Source organism: Protomyctophum parallelum (assembly GCF_964188405.1).
Source record: "Protomyctophum parallelum genome assembly, chromosome: 17".
Taxonomy (NCBI): domain Eukaryota; kingdom Metazoa; phylum Chordata; class Actinopteri; order Myctophiformes; family Myctophidae; genus Protomyctophum; species Protomyctophum parallelum.
In genome coordinates, this window is record NC_139719.1 from 8,970,809 (window position 1) to 8,988,856 (window position 18,048).

At 43.2% G+C, this 18,048-nt stretch overlaps 1 protein-coding gene across 1 annotated transcript in view; it reads right to left on the reverse strand.

Moving 5' to 3' along the window:
* fmnl1b (formin-like 1b) overlaps positions 1–18,048 on the reverse strand; it is a 42,460-nt gene that overhangs the window by 11,614 nt on the left and 12,798 nt on the right. Inside the window, exons 3-15 of the mRNA XM_083786853.1 lie at positions 17,236–17,319; positions 16,889–16,962; positions 15,372–15,455; positions 14,497–14,640; positions 10,889–10,976; positions 10,509–10,585; positions 9,153–9,246; positions 4,919–4,993; positions 3,341–3,451; positions 2,791–2,940; positions 1,552–1,653; positions 988–1,231; positions 72–347 (exon numbers count right to left, since the gene is read on the reverse strand). Coding sequence (XP_083642979.1) covers positions 72–347; positions 988–1,231; positions 1,552–1,653; positions 2,791–2,940; positions 3,341–3,451; positions 4,919–4,993; positions 9,153–9,246; positions 10,509–10,585; positions 10,889–10,976; positions 14,497–14,640; positions 15,372–15,455; positions 16,889–16,962; positions 17,236–17,319 — 1,603 coding nt within the window. The remainder of the gene's footprint in view (positions 1–71; positions 348–987; positions 1,232–1,551; positions 1,654–2,790; positions 2,941–3,340; positions 3,452–4,918; positions 4,994–9,152; positions 9,247–10,508; positions 10,586–10,888; positions 10,977–14,496; positions 14,641–15,371; positions 15,456–16,888; positions 16,963–17,235; positions 17,320–18,048) is intronic.

Consider the following 18,048-nt stretch of genomic DNA (forward strand, 5'->3'; position numbering starts at 1 on the left):
CTGGATTCATCAGATTATTCGATGAATCCACTCTATGCCATTCATTTTGATAATAAAATGACAGAACATACTCAGCTCCATAAGCTCCTCACCCAAGTGTCCGCTGGGCGCGCCTACTACCGGCAAGGGTGCACCACCTCCTGGGGCCAGCAGTGATGGCGGAGGTGGAGGGGGGGGTGGAGGGGGAGGGGGAGGAGGAGGTCCCGTCAAGCCTGGGGGGAGCGGAGGAGGTGGTGGGGGAGGAGGTGGAGGAGGAGGAGGAGGAGGAGGAGGCGTTGATGGTCCTTCTGGCGAGAGGGGAGCAGGTTCTGTGGAGGTGGCATTCTCACAGGTATCAACTGCATTATCTAGAGATGGGGGAGGGGGGGAAAAAGGTAAAAGAAAATGTTACTAAAATACACTTTCACTTTGTTCTACTATGATAACATTTAAGAGTATCTGTACATCCTGTGACCTGATCTGATCCAGAAATGAAAACAAACGAGTGCATTCGATCTCCATTGGAGCCTTTTCAAAGTGTTTTCACAACATATGCTGTAGCAGACGTGAACCAAGATATGCAATCTGATCATGTATAATGGTTTGGCACACACGCACGCACGCACACACACAGACACACACACAGCATCGCCTCCTCCATATATGGCGAGTCGTGGGGACTGCCAATTATCGCAGAAACTGAACAGAAGTTTGCCAATGCCTTAGCTCTTGGCTTGGGCATACAACAGTGCTTAGTCGTTCAATCAGTTTCAAGTCACTTTAGCTTCTAAGAAAAACTGGCATTCTAAATGAATTAGCCAAAGCGGCTTGTGGATTGGAAGTGCCATCTTTCATATTTTATTAGTTATCTTTTAATTGTCTACTCTGTTATGCTGTCTCACAACACACACACACACACACACACACACACACACACACACACATATACTGTATATATACTGTATATATTCGGCATACGACCATACGTGTGTCTCTGTCCAGAATCACCTGTGTGTGGGATGAGTTGGATGATGGGGACCACTTGGATGTCCAGGCTTCCTGAGGGGCTGCGCTCCATTCGGACCAGACCCTGCTCCACCAAGCCTTGAACTCTGGCCTCCAGCTCTCTCAGTGCTTGGGCCGAGCGCTCCCTGTCCCTCTCTCTCTCTCTCTCCCTCTCGCGCTCTAACTCTCTCTCTCGTTCCCGTTGCTGCAACGCAGCTACGTGGGAGCATGACTCTCGTAGACTCTCCTGCAACACAGACAACACAACAACATACCGTATATATAATTTAGTACACAGTATCATCAATGAATCAGAACAAGGATGTGAAACTGTATATATCATTTTTCCTACCTCTATATTTGACCTATGGTGAAAGTTACTGATCAAATTACACGGTCAAGGAGGTCAATTATTAACACATTGTGTTACGTAACTATTCATCTAGTAATAATGCTAATCACTTTACATCCTTATTGACATTTGGCACTTGATGGCCCAACTGCAATATGCACACCTCTACTGTATGTTGCCCATATCTATGTCAGTGTGATGATGGTGTACTGTACCTTCAATAGCTCCATGTCTTTGGTGGTCTGAATGAGTTTCTCCTCCAGTTCTGATACTTTTTCCACGGCCTCCCTTTCACTCTCCTGGAGTCTCATGTTGAGCTGACAAGCACACACACAAAGGTAACCCAGTCTGGCTCATTGAACAGGGATTCACAGTTTATATACCTGCCCACAGCTACAACTAGGAACAGACATGTCACATGGCTCATGTCACATGAGGGTCTGTTGATTGATTAGGTCAGATAAATAAAGAACTGAAGAAACAATCACTACTCTCTTAGAACAGTAATAGGCAATTAGGCATGCAGTAGCTGAGTAAATTAACATGTGAGTTCTCACTAGAGATGAAGTCCTAATGTTACTTTATAATATAAAAAAGAAGTTATTATTAATAAAATAATAATAATAATAACCAAGCATGAATTGCCTATTGGAATTTGTAAAATAGTTCACCCCAAAATTACAAAATGTTCTATCAATTGCACATCCCATGAAGCCTTGAATTCATGGAGATTTCTTTGTTGTTGTCGCATTCCGAAGCCAATAATGTGATGATTTTGAGACTTTAAGTTTAATGTTTAATGTTTATGATAGGCAAACCCAGTATTGCTCAGTGGTTTAGGGAGTTATCACTGTGTCTTCCTCTGGAAAGAATCACTTATACTTTGAAGAATAAACAGAAGATGTTTGATAAGATATGGGGAAGGTTTATCCAATATATTATGGTTAATGATTTATCTTATTTAATGGTGGAAATTATCTAATTGTATTCTCTGCAGCTGTTTGGTCTTGTGGCCATAAGGACTCTGTTGTTGTTGATACCATTCTAAGTGCCATTATTTTATTATACTGTACTTATATATGTATGTTATTGTTTAGTTTTTTGTTTGTTTTTCATTTTAAGTAATTGTATTGTATTGTCTGTATTATGTATTGTTTTGTCGTATTGTCTGTTTGTCAAAAAAAATAAAAATTCAATAAATATATTCGATATATATCGATTCCCGCTGGGGACGCTGTAGGCGCTGGGGGCGTGTTCTCTCTTCCGCGTCATCAGTGCCCATACCCGAGGCGGGGTTGGCGAAAGGGCCCTTAAGTGTGGCGTTTTCATGTTCCCTACCCTCACAAACATCATGCAGTAACACTCAGTCACCAGTGCGTTGTGTTCCTGCAGCTCTTCCATGTTCTCCCCGTGTTCCCTACCCTCACAAACATCATGCAGTAACACTCAGTCACCTGTGCGTTGTGTTCCTGCAGCTCCTCCATGTTCTCCAGCAGAGTGTTCTTGGTCTCTGCGTCCTCCAGCAGCACTCCGACGTCAAACAGGTTGTCCAAATAGGCCTGGATCTGCACCAGCAGTCGGTCGCTCTCTGTGAACTTTAACCTCTACACAGGGGCACAGCGGGAGGCCACAAAATAACCGTCCACTCTCATACAGACAAGCAGAGTTGCCCGTTTGGAGTTGCATCAATGAAGCTGTTAAAGAGCACACATTCTGATTTATTTGTATTCCAATTTCCATAGATTATTGTGAATCTGATTTTTTTTTTTTATCACACTGTTGAGAAATAATTGAGTTAAATAATTTCACTGCTGGCAATGTTGCTACCATCTGTGTTATACAGTATATATGTGCAGGTGACAAATAAAATAAATAAGTAGACGTGATCTATAACTTAAGGCCTGGTTTACATTTATTGCTCTTTGACAAATGCATACAAACAATATCCGCACTTTGTCACTAATAATTATGGTTGATGTCTTTTGAGTGTTCAGAAGAACTTGCCTCGAGGTATTCGTCCAGGCCATGGCAGGTGAACTCATACTGAAGGTGGACTCTGAAGTTCATGTTTTCCACCGAATGGACCACAATGTTGATGAACTGCATGCACGCCGCCTGGTGGGCAAAGGTTGTAAGTACCTACATACTGTGTACATACATGAAACAGCATTGGAGAATAGAAACCTCTTGTTTTTCTCTTACAGGGATTGCAAGCAAAAACACAGAAAACCTGTAATCATCAAATATATATATATAGACAATCTTCCATTAATGGCTACATGCATTTGTCTATAGTCTTTAAAACCTTACCAAACCTACATCAATAATTGATTAACAACAAAGATGATTGAATTTGGTTTGTAAATCTATATTTTCTCGATTATTTCCAGCTGGATATTTCAAATCAATCTGTACTTTAAGATTGGTCAAAATGCAAATATGCCTTTGACATAAAACAACTACACATTATAGTGTGTTCTGTTGGGTTACCCACCTAAAGCAAGACACATACAGTACCATACTGAAATCAACTGAATCCAATGGCTTCTAACAAAGCATGGTATGCTTTGGAAATTGCTGTCTAATAGTAAGTCTCAATGAATGGATGGGTTGAATGAATGGACATGTCAGACCACAGCCACAGGTATGATCAGTGTTGGGGAAGTTACTTTTTAAAAGTAAGGAATTATAGTTATCGTTACTTATCTAAAAAAGTTATTTGTTACTTTACTTTACATGAAATTATGAAAGTAACCACTTTACTTTACTTTACTTTACTTTAAAAAATAATAATATAAAAAACGATTTAAAAGGTTTTTTGTGATTAATTAATCTCAATTAATCGCATATCAATAGGCCAATTTGACCTGATCATCAGTGAGCTTTTTTTTTTCGAATGGATTTGGATACGAGTGAATCAATGAATAGTGACTACATAAGCATAGGCAATTAAAAAAGTAGTAATAAACTTAAAGACGCTTTTCAAGGGGAACATGAGAAAACAAATAAAAACTACTTTATTAGAGAAAAACTAAGACTATGGAATAAAATAAATGAAAGTGGAATGAGATAGCTGGGGAAAGAAATATTCTAGAGGTGTGTTTGAATTTATAGGTGGTGGCTGGCATTGTGAGTTTTGGGAAGTGCATAGTTTTGACAGGTCTGCCTGCTGTGGACAGTGAAACCCTGACCATTAAACACGGGCAGACGCAACGATACAGTATCATTCATTGTGAAGCCACTAAGCCAGCAACATGTTGATGCAAACAGACGTATACAGTATGATTCTTTCAGTTGGATGTCTGGTTGGTTATCCTGTAGGCTACTCATCCCTGATCTATGTGTCATTTTTGAAGTGGTACATCTCTGTACTGTATGTGCTGTTCAAAGTTATATGGTATGTTGTACGACTTCAAATGGCCGTGGCACTTACTGCCATTAATCAGAACCATACATTTTACATTTTAAGTCCACATTGTGAGTATCCAAACAAAATGGTCTGGGGCTAAAATCTCCCTTTGGATCCGACATTAGACACTCAGTTATAAGTCTTCAATACATTTTCAGTCACAGTAACTTTACCATGAAGTCAATATTGTTGTCCTCGTTGCAGAAGTACTCCATGAGTTTTTCAAAGCGGCTCCTCTCTCCACACACCTGGGATGCAAAAGGTCACGATTAACATCAGAACTGAGCCATCTGTCAAAGTCCATCATATTCATCCTAAAGACATTTTTGCTTCATAAAATACCATAGCAGAGTACAGAGAAAGAGGATGTACTGTACATAGGATGACATGCGAAACAGGCCATGATCGGATCAGAATCAGCTATTGATAGAATCATGCTGTGTCTATTTGAGTCAAAACAAGTACATTTTATTTTTAAAACCACAATAAGATGCACGCACGCACGCATGCACGCACGCACGCACGCACGCACGCACGCACGCACGCACACTGTTATGGAAATAATATATGTCCATCCGGGTGAATGCATACAGACGGCGACGCCCTGACTGTCTTGGGTGTCGCCCCCCTCCTGAGACAGGAACTACCTAGTGATACCTATTCAGGCCCATAATAAACAATAGGTGTGACATTGGTCTTTCACATACAGCTTGATCAAAGGGTTGATTGGTTTAAGACAGGCTTTCAGGCCAAGGTGTCGACTCGTTGCTCACAGACACGACCAGACAGACTAGCATGGACCAATATATTATATAGATTTGAGTCTTCATATTTCCCACAACAACACACACACACACACACACACTGACACACACACACGCAAACACGCACGCACTCACGCACGCACGCACACACACACACAGTCCCTTAGCACCTACAATTACAATTTAGGCATTTAGCAGACGCTCTTAATCCAGAGCGATTTACATTAAGCACCTACTGCAAATATCTCAGTCTTGTCTTTGTTCAGCCATAGAATGTGAGCACAGTTAACAAACTTATCATTTGAAGGTCTGGATATGAGACTACTTCACTGTGTCCACATGGGGGCAGCATGTCACGCTTAACCTGCCCCCCTCTCTCTCTCCTCTCTCTCTCAGGCATTTATTTAAAAAGAATCACACTCGTGTGAAGTGAGGGGCACTGTTATCATCATACATCATAATACATCATCTCATTCTGGCCCATCACAATTTGCGTCCTCACTTTTGTCTTCAACGTTTGTGTTTACACTCTAGTCATAGAAAAAAAACTAGTCATAGGTGGTGGATGGATAATATGAGACATGACAAGTCAGTCATAGCCTACTTCAGTTACAGCGAGCAGGATTCATTGGCCTCTGTGATTTACAAGTTCAGCATATTTCAGAGATAACCAGGAACGAATGGCACTTAAAGCTAGTGCTGCATGTTGTGTAAAGTACACACTGTATGACTTGTATTAGCTCAACAAAACCTCAGTCTTGGAGCATGGCGACAGCTGACTCATTATCAAATCAAAACTCATTATCAAATCAAAATTCAAAACTCATTATCAAACGGGTCACGGTGGCACAGTCGGTAGTACTACACGGCTAGAAGGTCCAGCCTCCCCCTGGCCAGCCGGGGCGCCGGAAAGGAACTGGTTGGAATAACGTGTTCCTTCCACGCGCTACGTCTAACAAGGGAAACTCCCCACTGTCAGGTGTAAAGGAGCAACTTGGACACTCAGGCATGAAGGAAGCATGAGTTAAGTCCGTTGCTCTCCCCAGGTTGGTGGAGGGTGTGTAGAGCCCAGGATCACATTAGATGATATATACAGGGGTGAAAAATGGGTTACAAAATCGTGGGATAAAAAATATATTAAAAAAAAAAACAGCTAGAAAGTCCTGGGTTCGATTCCCGCTGGGGACGCTGTGTGCACTGGAGCGTGTTCCCTCCTCCGCGTCATCAGTGCCCAAACCCGAGGCGGGACTCCTCATGCATAGAAGGAAGCATGAGGTCAGTCCGCTGCCCCCCCCCCCCCCCAGGTTGGCAGAGGAAGTGTAGCAGGATTACATTAGATAATTGACACTGGGTGAAAAAAATGGGTTACAAAATTGTGGGATAAAACATTTATAAAATTTAAACAAAAAACTCATTATGAAATCAACAACCACATAATCAACGTCCCCGGTTTGATTCCAACTGGAGACCTGTACTGTACTGTACTGTACTGTACTGTACTGTACTGTACTGTACTGTACTGTACTGTACTGTACTGTACTGTACTGTACTGTACTGTACGTTATTCCCCCTCTCAGTTTCCTGTCTTTCTACCTATCATATCTAAAACTGCATAAAAAAGGTCTTTACAAAAACTCATTCTTAGTACTGTACAACAACGTGCGTGCGTGTGTGCGTGCATGTGTGCGTGACAGACGACGACGCACAGACACACGAGAGAGAAATTTGACTCAAATTGTGACAACACACGCCTCCAGTCTGAACCATCAGTCTGTGCTGCACCACCCCCTCGCCCACTCATGTCCTTTTAAATAATGCATCATGCCAGGCCACCCTCCCCACGGAGCCCAAAACAATGCCCACGCTCTGGTGCCAAGGGTCACACGAGCCAGCCCTTGGCACAGTGCCTGTCCACCTCTACTTTACTCCTCCGCCATGTGCTCTCTGTTTATCCCTCCGTCTCTACATCCTCTCTCACCCACACACATTGCCGTCGTCACTGTACCAACACAAGTGCCACTTGCTGTGTTACTGGAGCTGCCTGCCATTGTGGTAACCGATAGCCCTCTTGTCAACCTGGGACTGACCAGCCTCGCCAGATGAGTTGGTGGATTGAAAATGACAGGTTCTGACATCTGTTAATATATTCAGCTCAACGAGCACAGAACAGCCCACAGTAAGTGAAACACCATCACATACAGTAGTTAACCATGTCAATTATTAACTGCATTTATCGTTTTCTTGAAAAGTGTGGACAGGTGCAGTCACTTGTAGATGTAAATATTTCAGAACCTCGTGTATATCATTGAGATGATGCCTATCGCTGCCTGTGTCATATTACAGGCCCTTGAAAAGAAGTGAATGTACCCACAACTGCTGCAGAGTGAGCCTTACTAAGACCAGACAGTATATCGAAAACGTAAGTTACATTACAAATACATTTTCCCAGGTGGGTTGGAGTATCCTGTATGAGTTCTCTATCCTGATTGGATAACATTGGTATCCTGACCCGAAACGGCATTTTCGGAGAGAAATAAAACTAAATTCAAAATCTTCAGTGGCCAATTGATGCAAGTTAACTCTGTGCCCTGTTCACAGTGACCTACCACTACCAGCACCAGATACTGCTAAGGGGCCTGTTGCAGGGTAGGGTCCTAGCATCCTCCACCATTGCTAATAATAGCCCATCCTATAGGTTGATGCTGGACTCCATTCTGTCTTGCTTGTTGTAACCACAAGAGGTGATCTGCTGGCAACAGTTGCTGCCTTTTCAGACAGCGGAGAGACAAGGTCAAGGAAAGGCTGCTTCAACTCAACAAGTGTTTCACATATCAGTGTCTCATCACTCCATTTAGGCTGTTCGTGGAACAGCTGGGCTTGACAGCTGACATGAGCGTGGGGGGTATGAGAGTGAGCCTAACCTGCTAGAATGACCAGCATAACTCTACCCTATGTTTAGTTAGGGATAACTAAAGAGAATACGAGAAAAGATATTTGTGATATCATTCATTATAAGTAATAACTTTTGGTCAACTACAATACAGGGTTTTCAATTAAATCATACAAATGTAAAGCAAAGTAGAACTGTAGTGGAGGCTACAGTAGCTGGCCAAGATATACTGTAAGTCCAAATACTGTCAATGCCGTGCCGTGCTTAACTGGTTCAGTCCACCCGGCGCTGGTTGTGTTAAACAGGTCTCAAAATCTCACTTTTAGCTCATAAGCACGCAAACAAAGCATTCTGACATTAAGAAAACAATGACATTGTGACATTGTTTGCTATTTTCGCAGAATAGGGATGGTCATGCAGTTCTAATACCAGTAAGACTTCTCGTGAGGACGAGAAGCGACCTCGCCCATCAGCCTGGGTGACAGCAGACTTGCGGGGGGAGCGTTGGCGCTTTGGCATGATCATTGTCAGATCAACATATGGAATGAATTATGTACTGGCCATATATGGAGCATGCATATATGCATATAGTGTATAGGGTTTGATGAGGTCAGATCAAAATATGGAATGTCAACAGGTCAGCTCTAAGGGTGGCAGCGGGGGCAGTGTCTTGTAATTAGGGATGATAAAAAATGTCGGATTCAGAAAAGAAAAGAGAGTGGCTTTCCAAACATCTTGGGAGGACCATCTGACCTCTTTGAAGTTGTCGAATGCGGAGAGGATGATGTCGTGGCCTCCTCTCACTAGACAAACAGCAGCTAGCAGCTCCAGCACCAGAGCCTTGGTCCTGGGGAGGTAGGAACAATGTTTACACGTTAGTGTGTACGGAGTTATCGTCTCTGTCAGGTGGAAACCTTGTATAGAGCACAGAAGTCCTGACGTGACTCGCTCATCCCCTGGTTCTATTCTACTTGCCAGCCCATAGAGCCCCATTGTGAACCCGGACATGTTGAGTACACCAAGGTTTTATGTTAGAAATGTTGAGTATGGGTCCCCAGCATGTAGAAACTGATGTTATAAATGTTTAGTATGGGTCCCCAGCATGTAGAAACTGATGTTATAAATGTTCAGTATGGGTCCCCAGCATGTAGAAACTGATGTTATAAATGTTCAGTATGGGTCCCCAGCATGTAGAAACTGATGTTATAAATGTTTAGTATGGGTCCCCAGCATTTAGAAACTGATGTTATAAATGTTGAGTAGGGGTCCCCAGCATGTAGAAACTGATGTTATAAATGTTGAGTATGGGTCCCCAGCATGTAGAAACTGATGTTATAAATGTTGAGTATGGGTCCCCAGCATGTAGAAACTGATGTTATAAATGTTTAGTATGAGTCCCCAGCATTTAGAAACTGTCAGATGCTAACTTGCATATGTTGAGCATTATTTGTTGGCATAATATGTGACCATACCATTAACAACCTATAGAAAGGCGGAAAAAAACATCATGCTTTATGTAGCATGTGACGTGTCAAACTAGGGGGTTTTCATGATGCTGAATCCATTCCAAGCAACACTCATTGGGCTAAAAACAGCCATAGCCACTTGCCCAAATGTGTTGACATCATCACATTTGGAATGACGGCCCAAGCATTAGTTTTGCAAAACGAATGCTTGGAATGGATTCAGCATCATGAAAACCCCCTAGTTTGACACGTCACATGCTACATAAAGCATGGTTGCTGGTGTCTACATGCTGGGGACCCATACCCAACATTTATAACATAAAACTTTGGTGTACTCAACATGCCTGGGTTCACGTTCTGGCAAGTGGACTATTCCCGGAACATTTGTGTGAGTATTGTCTGTAGTATGACGAAATGGGGCATTAATTAACAAAAACATAACAAATCTAAATATGGAGATACATGCAAACATCACAGCAAAATGTTATGTAACATATTACAAATTAAGATCACTCTGAACACAGCACCTAGGCCTAGGGAATACTGTATGTGAGAGACCACACACACACACACACACACACACACACACACACACACACACACACACACACACACACACACGTCTACAACATTCAAGCCTTACCGAGGGTTCCCATTGTTGAGGCTAAGAGTGATCTCGTTGACACAGCAGGGGTGGGTCATCACCAAGTTGAAACCAGACTGGAGTGCGAGTGCACACACACACACACACACACACACACACACACACACACACACACACACACACACATTATGGGAAGGTCGCTATCATTATTATTACAAAACATGTCTGAGGAAGACGTTTGTGCTCAAAACGTCGCCGATGTCTTTGGTTTTGTGCAATAAAGCATCTGTTGCATTGGAGCCCTCAGTGTGCAAGCGTCTGTTTATTCGGCATACGGGCAACAAAGGTTTAAAGACAAAATGATTATGCCCTATTCTGTGCATAGAGAGGCTTAATCATTGGTGGGAGGAACCTGGTACCTGGTAGTTCATGATGGCACGTAAGCACATGATGCAGAGGTGGACATCATCTCGCTGGCTGGCAACACGGGACGTCCTCAGGGGTTTCCTGTGGTGGAGAGCTCAGAGTTCAATTCCTTCCATTATCACTGCTGTGTCTCTCACTACACAGTTAGCTAGTTGACACCTTTACAAACACATTGGTGAAGAAAAGTCTTGGTAAGAAATGTATTCCCAGAATTGACATTATTCTGATAATATTCCCTGACTAGATGGGAAATAACAAGGTATGAGAACAAGAGAAACAGAGTTGAAGAGCTGGTTGACACGGAGGCAGATGGAGGGGTGAAAGGCCCTCGCGGGGCTGCGGGCGACGGCTGAGACATCATCACAATCACACTCCAGTAAGGAGGCATCAGTGACAGTGTGTCCTCAACCACATGGAACCGCCCAATCGTCAGGAGTGTCTGTCAAATTGAGCATTGCGGACATTTCTGACATTCATACACTCATACGTTCAAACCTCACGCGGGTGCAAGATTCACGTTGCCAACCTGGAGGTCCCCTGATAACATACAACTACAAAGTAATTGTGCCGACAAGAATGTAGTTGTTCCAGATGAGAAAGATTTGACGTCTGAGACAGTTTGTTGTCTTGCTTTGTGTGCGTGCAGGTTGTATAGGCAGGCATGTTTACATGCACGCTGGTGTCAGCATCATTGCAAATACAGGGACATTATGACGACTAGGACAACGCAAATGTAGAAAAATGAAAGTGAAAAAGAAAAGCACTGTATTTAAAAAAAATTACATTGACATCGTCGACTGGAAATACTGTAAGCTACATGAACTGATGTGTTTGAATACTTGGAAAAGGTGTATATATATTTATTTATTTTATTATTATAGTTAAATAACAAAATGGTAGACGTAATAATAAGCTTAGTCTTAGACCATTTTACACATTGTACTGTATTTTAACCACTCAAAGAGATTATAGTATACAGTGCACAACGAAGTCATACGTGAGCTATTTTTTGTTTATTTTGAATGGGGGAAACTGGGGAGAAAAAAAAACTATACAACACCGGATAGATGAGGTTTTCATGTGACTAAATTTCACTATCAAGGACCACACCACCAATGAAAACATTTGACAGGTTTATTGATAACAGGAAGAAGGACATGATCATGAACACCACCACGGGGTGATGGCCCACGACGGGCCATCGACGGCGTCAGGGATTTGGTGGGGAAGCTTCGGGGATCCGGCATGCTCCCGAGGCAACGCCAGACCCCCCCTTAGGCATCTGTTAGGAGATGTTAGAGGGAGTAGGATGAGAATTAGGGTGGGGGGGTGGGACGACGAAAGCGAGAACGGGGGGGAGAACCGGGGGTTGGATGGGCTTTATATACACGGGTGGAGGTGACCTGATTGGAGGTGGCTTGATAGGAGGTGGAGGTAGCTGCGTTGGAGGCGTGGCCCTGCTCCTGAACTTCAGCTATGAAGCCATTAATTGTAAACCGGGTGAAGGACATATCTATACGACTGACATTTTAATTTCATTGGAATGCCACGAGAGAACTATAGGAATGTCAATGTGGTTATTTGCTTAGCAGCTGAATGCATTCCTCTCCCTCTTTAAGAATAGTACAATTCTGCTGCTTTATCCCTTTGTCCATTGTATTTGTATATACATCGACCTCAGAAGAATGATTTTAGATCTAGATTGCTGCGGTGTGCATGAATTTGAAATTCAAAATTCATAATAATTCTAGAGTGATTAAAAAAGTCCTGAAGGCTGACGAGAAAAAAAAGAAAAGGGTCAAAATATCTGAATGGGGCCCAGGCCGTAGCGTAACGGTCTGGGCACCGGACTGGTGATCCAGTCGCGGTGTGCCGCGGGTTCGACTCCCGGACCCGACACGGCCTTTACCGCATGTCATCCCCCCATCTCTCTCCCGTTTCCTGTCAGCCTACTTTCTATCCCTTAAAAAATCAATAAAGGCGTAAGCCGCAAAAAAATATCTTTAAAAAATATATATATATATCTGAATGGAACTCCCCCAAAAACGTGTAATGTAATAGTGTCTCTGAAGCAATCTCCCCGAATTTGTATAGAAACTAACTTTTAGACTAAATTAGTGTGTGTGTGGGTGGCTGTGCGCAACTGTGCGTGCATGCATATTAATCCAGTAGTGTGTTAATCTGTATTGCATCTTTATTGCATACATTGATAAAATGTTGGCATTTAGCAGACGCTCTTAATCCAGAGCGATTTACATTTAAGCAAGAACAAAAGCATGGGAATACATCACATAAAAGCATTTATCATGATATTGATAAATGCTTTTATGTGATGTATTCCCATGCTTTTGTTCTTGCTTAAATGTAAATCGCTCTGGATTAAGAGCGTCTGCTAAATGCCTAAATTGTAAATTGTAAATTGTAAATTGTATCCAATACCCATGTCATATCCCCAAGCGGACAAACAGGGGCCCCTCAGAGACGGTGTACGTCTGTGTCTGTGTGTCTGTGTGTGTGTGTGTGTGTGTGTGTGTGTGTGAACAAGCAAGTGTTTGCATGTGTGTAAACGTTTCTGCATAAATAGCATGAGAGTATGTATGAGCAAGCTGCCAATGCACACACTCAGCATGCTGTACATGCATTTGTGTGCCCCGCTTTATGTGAATACGGTGAAAATGACAACCAGTCACAGTGACCCTGGGATTCAACTCGACACATGAAAGACAACACACACAGTGCACACGTCTCACCAGAATCAGTGGTGGACAAAGTGCTCTACTGAACCCCTGGCAGTATGGTACTTGACCAGTATAGATACCCCTGGTCAAATATTACACAACTACAAGTGAAAGTAGTTGTCAAATTTGTACTTGAACTAAAGTACTGGAGTACTTGCTTTTGCTACTTGCTTTTAACCCATTCTGACCTGAGATCAGATTCTAGAAATGTCTATTACATCCTGACAGTTTCATTATTATTTTTTTTTTTTTTAAAGATATTTTTTTTGCGGCTTACGCCTTTTATTGATTTTTGAAGGGACAGACAGTAGGCTGACAGGAAACGGGAGAGAGATGGGGGATGACATGCAGTAAAGGCCGTGTCGGGTCCGGGAGTCGAACCCGCGGCACACTGCGACTGGATTACCAGTCCGGTGCCCAGACCGTTACGCTACGGCCTGGGCCGACAGTTTCATTATTAACCCATTCTGACCTGATTTTTCAAAAATAGCAGACCTACAAGCTCGTATCGCGCCACTCGGTGGCGCGATATGAGCTTGTAGATCTGCTATTTTTCAATAGCTAAAGCATAACATGATGCCAACACCAAAATGGGTGCCCGGTCAGAATGGGTTAAAGATAAAAAGTTAAATGTTAAAGTTATATCAAATCTAGTGAAAATAGCAGATCATAAAGCTCATGATGATGCATTGTGAGCTTGTACATCACCACATTTGAAATAGGTCTGAGTCAATAGTACAATATTTTCTTTGAAATATACGTAGTTAAGTACAGTACACATGTACTTGAGTAAATGTATTTTGTTACTGTCCTCTACTGAATGTAACACATGGCAGCCAACAGGCACAGCGCACGACACTGACCTGGCCGTGAAGCCTTTGCCAGATTTGGAGGCACTGTGGGTAGGCGAGTTGCTGGCACTCCTGCTCAAGTCTTCCAGTGATCTCTCTACAGGTTTACCTTTATCTGTGGGCACAGCACCGTTGTCCAAACTGTCCATGTCATACCTGCAGTGAAAAGAAAGAACACATTTCAGGCCTTTTGGCCGGTTAGCTCTCCGTAAACCACTCTTAAGCAGGCTGGGTCAGAGGTCAGATGGCCTATTGTCAGTATCGTCCTTAGAACAAGGGTGGGTGTCGACCTCTGGAAGATGGATCGCTGCGGTTGAGCACAACACCTACCATCAGCTCATGGGGCTTACTGCAGAACTTACTTTCCGAAGCCATGCTACTCATACACCACGCTGGGCAAGACCTGCGCTGTATACGCTATCATTGTTTGGGGGCAGAAGTTGCGGGATTTTGGCGGAAGTACCGTTCAAGCTAATGACGTTGATGCTTTACAAAACAGTTTACAGTCTCTTACAGTGACTGAAACAAGTGTTGTGATTGGTCGGAAAAATGTATAAATATCGGGAAATACATCTGACGGATGTTCCGGACAGACACTTCTGCCGATAGCGTCTTAGGTTGTGACCAGGCTTTTCTCTTCGCAGAAGAGTAAGGCTGGGACCGAGGCTACCCATACACTGAGTTGGTGGTGCCCGGGATTGGACCCAGAACCCTTGTGGTGTGCTCTGCCCGACTGAGCTAATACGGAGCAGGGAAGGATTTTAAGTCATGTTGTTCATCTGCTAATCTTCTGGTATAGTGCTCTCTGTAAGTGAAATGAAATCTGCTACTTGTAGTTTGGAGAAATGTTTTCAACTGTCGTTAAAATAAGAACATATGGAACTCACATGACAGCACACTGAGCGAAAGATAGGTAATCCACAAGAACATCCAGGCCTCGGTTCTCCTCACTTAGGAACTCTTGGGCCCAGCTGTGAGAGGAAAATACAGATAAAGATATCACAACTACAGTTATTGTACAGCAACGGCAAAAGCTTTTTTCCTTGGCCTAGGGAGTGCGCATACAAGTTTTACAGAGATCGGTGCTGTTATGGGTAAAAACACCGTCGGTATGTTATAACGCCACCATGAGGCTGAGGCATTTTCTTTATCGGCCTATAGTGGGAATGTGTGTGCAAACAATCACAGAAATCACACACTCATGTGTTCATGATTTGAGGCATTTTGTTCAAAACGGAGCACTCCTGCAAACTTTGGAAGCCAATCTTAGCCAATCAGGATGGAATCTAAAAGACCTGTTTCGTTTAATGACTATAGAGATACCTCCTGGTAGCACTATAGACCGATTCCGTAGCGGGTCTCATGGTCGCAGCCTACGTATTTCCTGTAGGCGGACTCGACATAGCTGTGGGAGTAAAACCCTCACCAGGCGCACCTCTTCCACTACAGTGAACGGCAGAGTGACTGATGTTAGTTTGCCTCAAACTTTACTCCTTTACCTGCTTTTTTACTAACACCAACATTACAAAGATGCCCAGAACATCGAGATGAACCTGTGTAGTTTATGGCTGCTCCAACAGTACTGGCAACATAAAAAAATAAAAAAAACGGAATGTCAAAATATCCACCGTGGTGGCTGAGACCAGAGCCATTGAGTAATGGTTGAGACAAAGCAGTGAAGGGTCCTGAAAGATACATCATTTCAGTCTTACCCAATACCCAATCTTTCTGTTTTATGAACACAAGGCTGCTGTATTTTATACCTCATACTAAGCATTTAAAGTATGAGGTATAAAGTACAGCAGCCTTGTGTTAATAAAACAGAAATATTTGGTATTGGGTAAGACTGGCGTTATGTATCTTTCACTGCTTCGTCTCAACCATTACTCAATGGCTCTGGTCCCCGCCAACGCGGTGGATATTAGACATTCCGTTTTTATTTATTTTTTATGTTGCCACTACTGTTGGAGCAGCCATAAACTACACAGGTTCATCTCGATGTTCTGGGCATCTTTGTAATGTTAGTGTTAGTAAAAAAGCAGGTAAAAGAGTAAAGTTTGAGGCAAACTAACATCAGTCACTCTGCCGTTCACTGTAGTGGAAGAGGTGCGCCTGGTGAGGGTTTTACCCCCGCAGCTACGTCGAGTCCGCCTACAGGAAATACGTAGGCTGCGACCATGAGACCCGCTACGGAATCGGTCTATAACAGGCCCATGTGAAAAGTTGGGGGCAATTAGGGTTCTGGTCTGTCATCCAGGGAGTGTGTGCGCACAGTTTCGCTGCGATCAAGCAGCGGTGCCCGAGATTAGCTGTTCACAGACGGACACTCTCACACACAGACACGCACCCACACAGACGGACGGAGACAAAAACGATTATGAGAGAGGCTAGAGAAGGTCCTCACCCAATGTGATTGGTCCTCAGAGAGATCTCCAGTTCTCTCAGGTCCTTGGTGGATTCCTGCACACGCCTCTTAAACTGACAACACGAACAAAACAAGATCGTAAAACAGAGCAATGTTTTTAATTATTATTTTTCAAAACACAGAGCTGACCGCGGAATGTCTACCCAGGAGACAGGCAGCTATGTCGGACATGGTGTATTGCCTAGTTTCACTTTCTTCCCTAAATGACGACGAAAGAAATGTATACGCAATTCATAATTGAAATACGAATGTGATATACTCGTTTGGATCAACGAAAAACCCTGACCTGAACGTCAGACTATTGAGTAATGAGCAGTGTACAGCACCTTCTTGCTGACCCCTCCATGGTCCAGACAACTTTTCAACTTGTCCAGGTAGGCAGAGGGGGGGTTCTTCACTTGGAACCGTTCCTGCATACAGAAGTGCACATACAGACAACACACAATCACATACACCGCACACAAACACATACCTTTCATTATGATTGAATACATGGTCTCAGAGAGGGCCAGCTGGGCTCTGCCACAGAGCCCAGCTGGGACTTTTACACACAGACACACGTAATGGCACTTATCCACACACAATTCATTTTAACTAGCATCCACAGAGACACATTCTTTTCGAGTACATCCGAAACCCCATGATGTCACTCATTTAACTGGACCGGGTTTTTGTGATGACCTCACGGAAAGATTAGCATCAGCGTTCAGGTACGACGTTATACGATGTATCATGTGTCACTCTCCCACCAAGACATTATGGGCCTCACCACAGTTGCCACAGCAACCTGCAATATTGATGGGCTTGTGTGAGTGTGTGCGTGTGTATGTGTGTGTGTGTGTGTGTGTGTGTGAGCATGGTGAGGTATAGCCACAATACTATATGTCAACTGGAGGTTTCACTGATCTTCTGTTACATTGTAGATTACCTTTTGATCCACAAAGTACTGTATGTGGGTACCGCTCTGTGGACATGTTCTGCAGTGGTTCTAAAACCTTTTCATGTCAACCTCCAAGTTATTATGCGTTTGGCTGCAGACCCCCATCTGAAAATATTTGCTGCCGGGATAGGACCCCAATACAACATGGAAATAGTAGATGTACAAGCTCACAAGACGTCGCATCGCGTTGTGAGCTTTT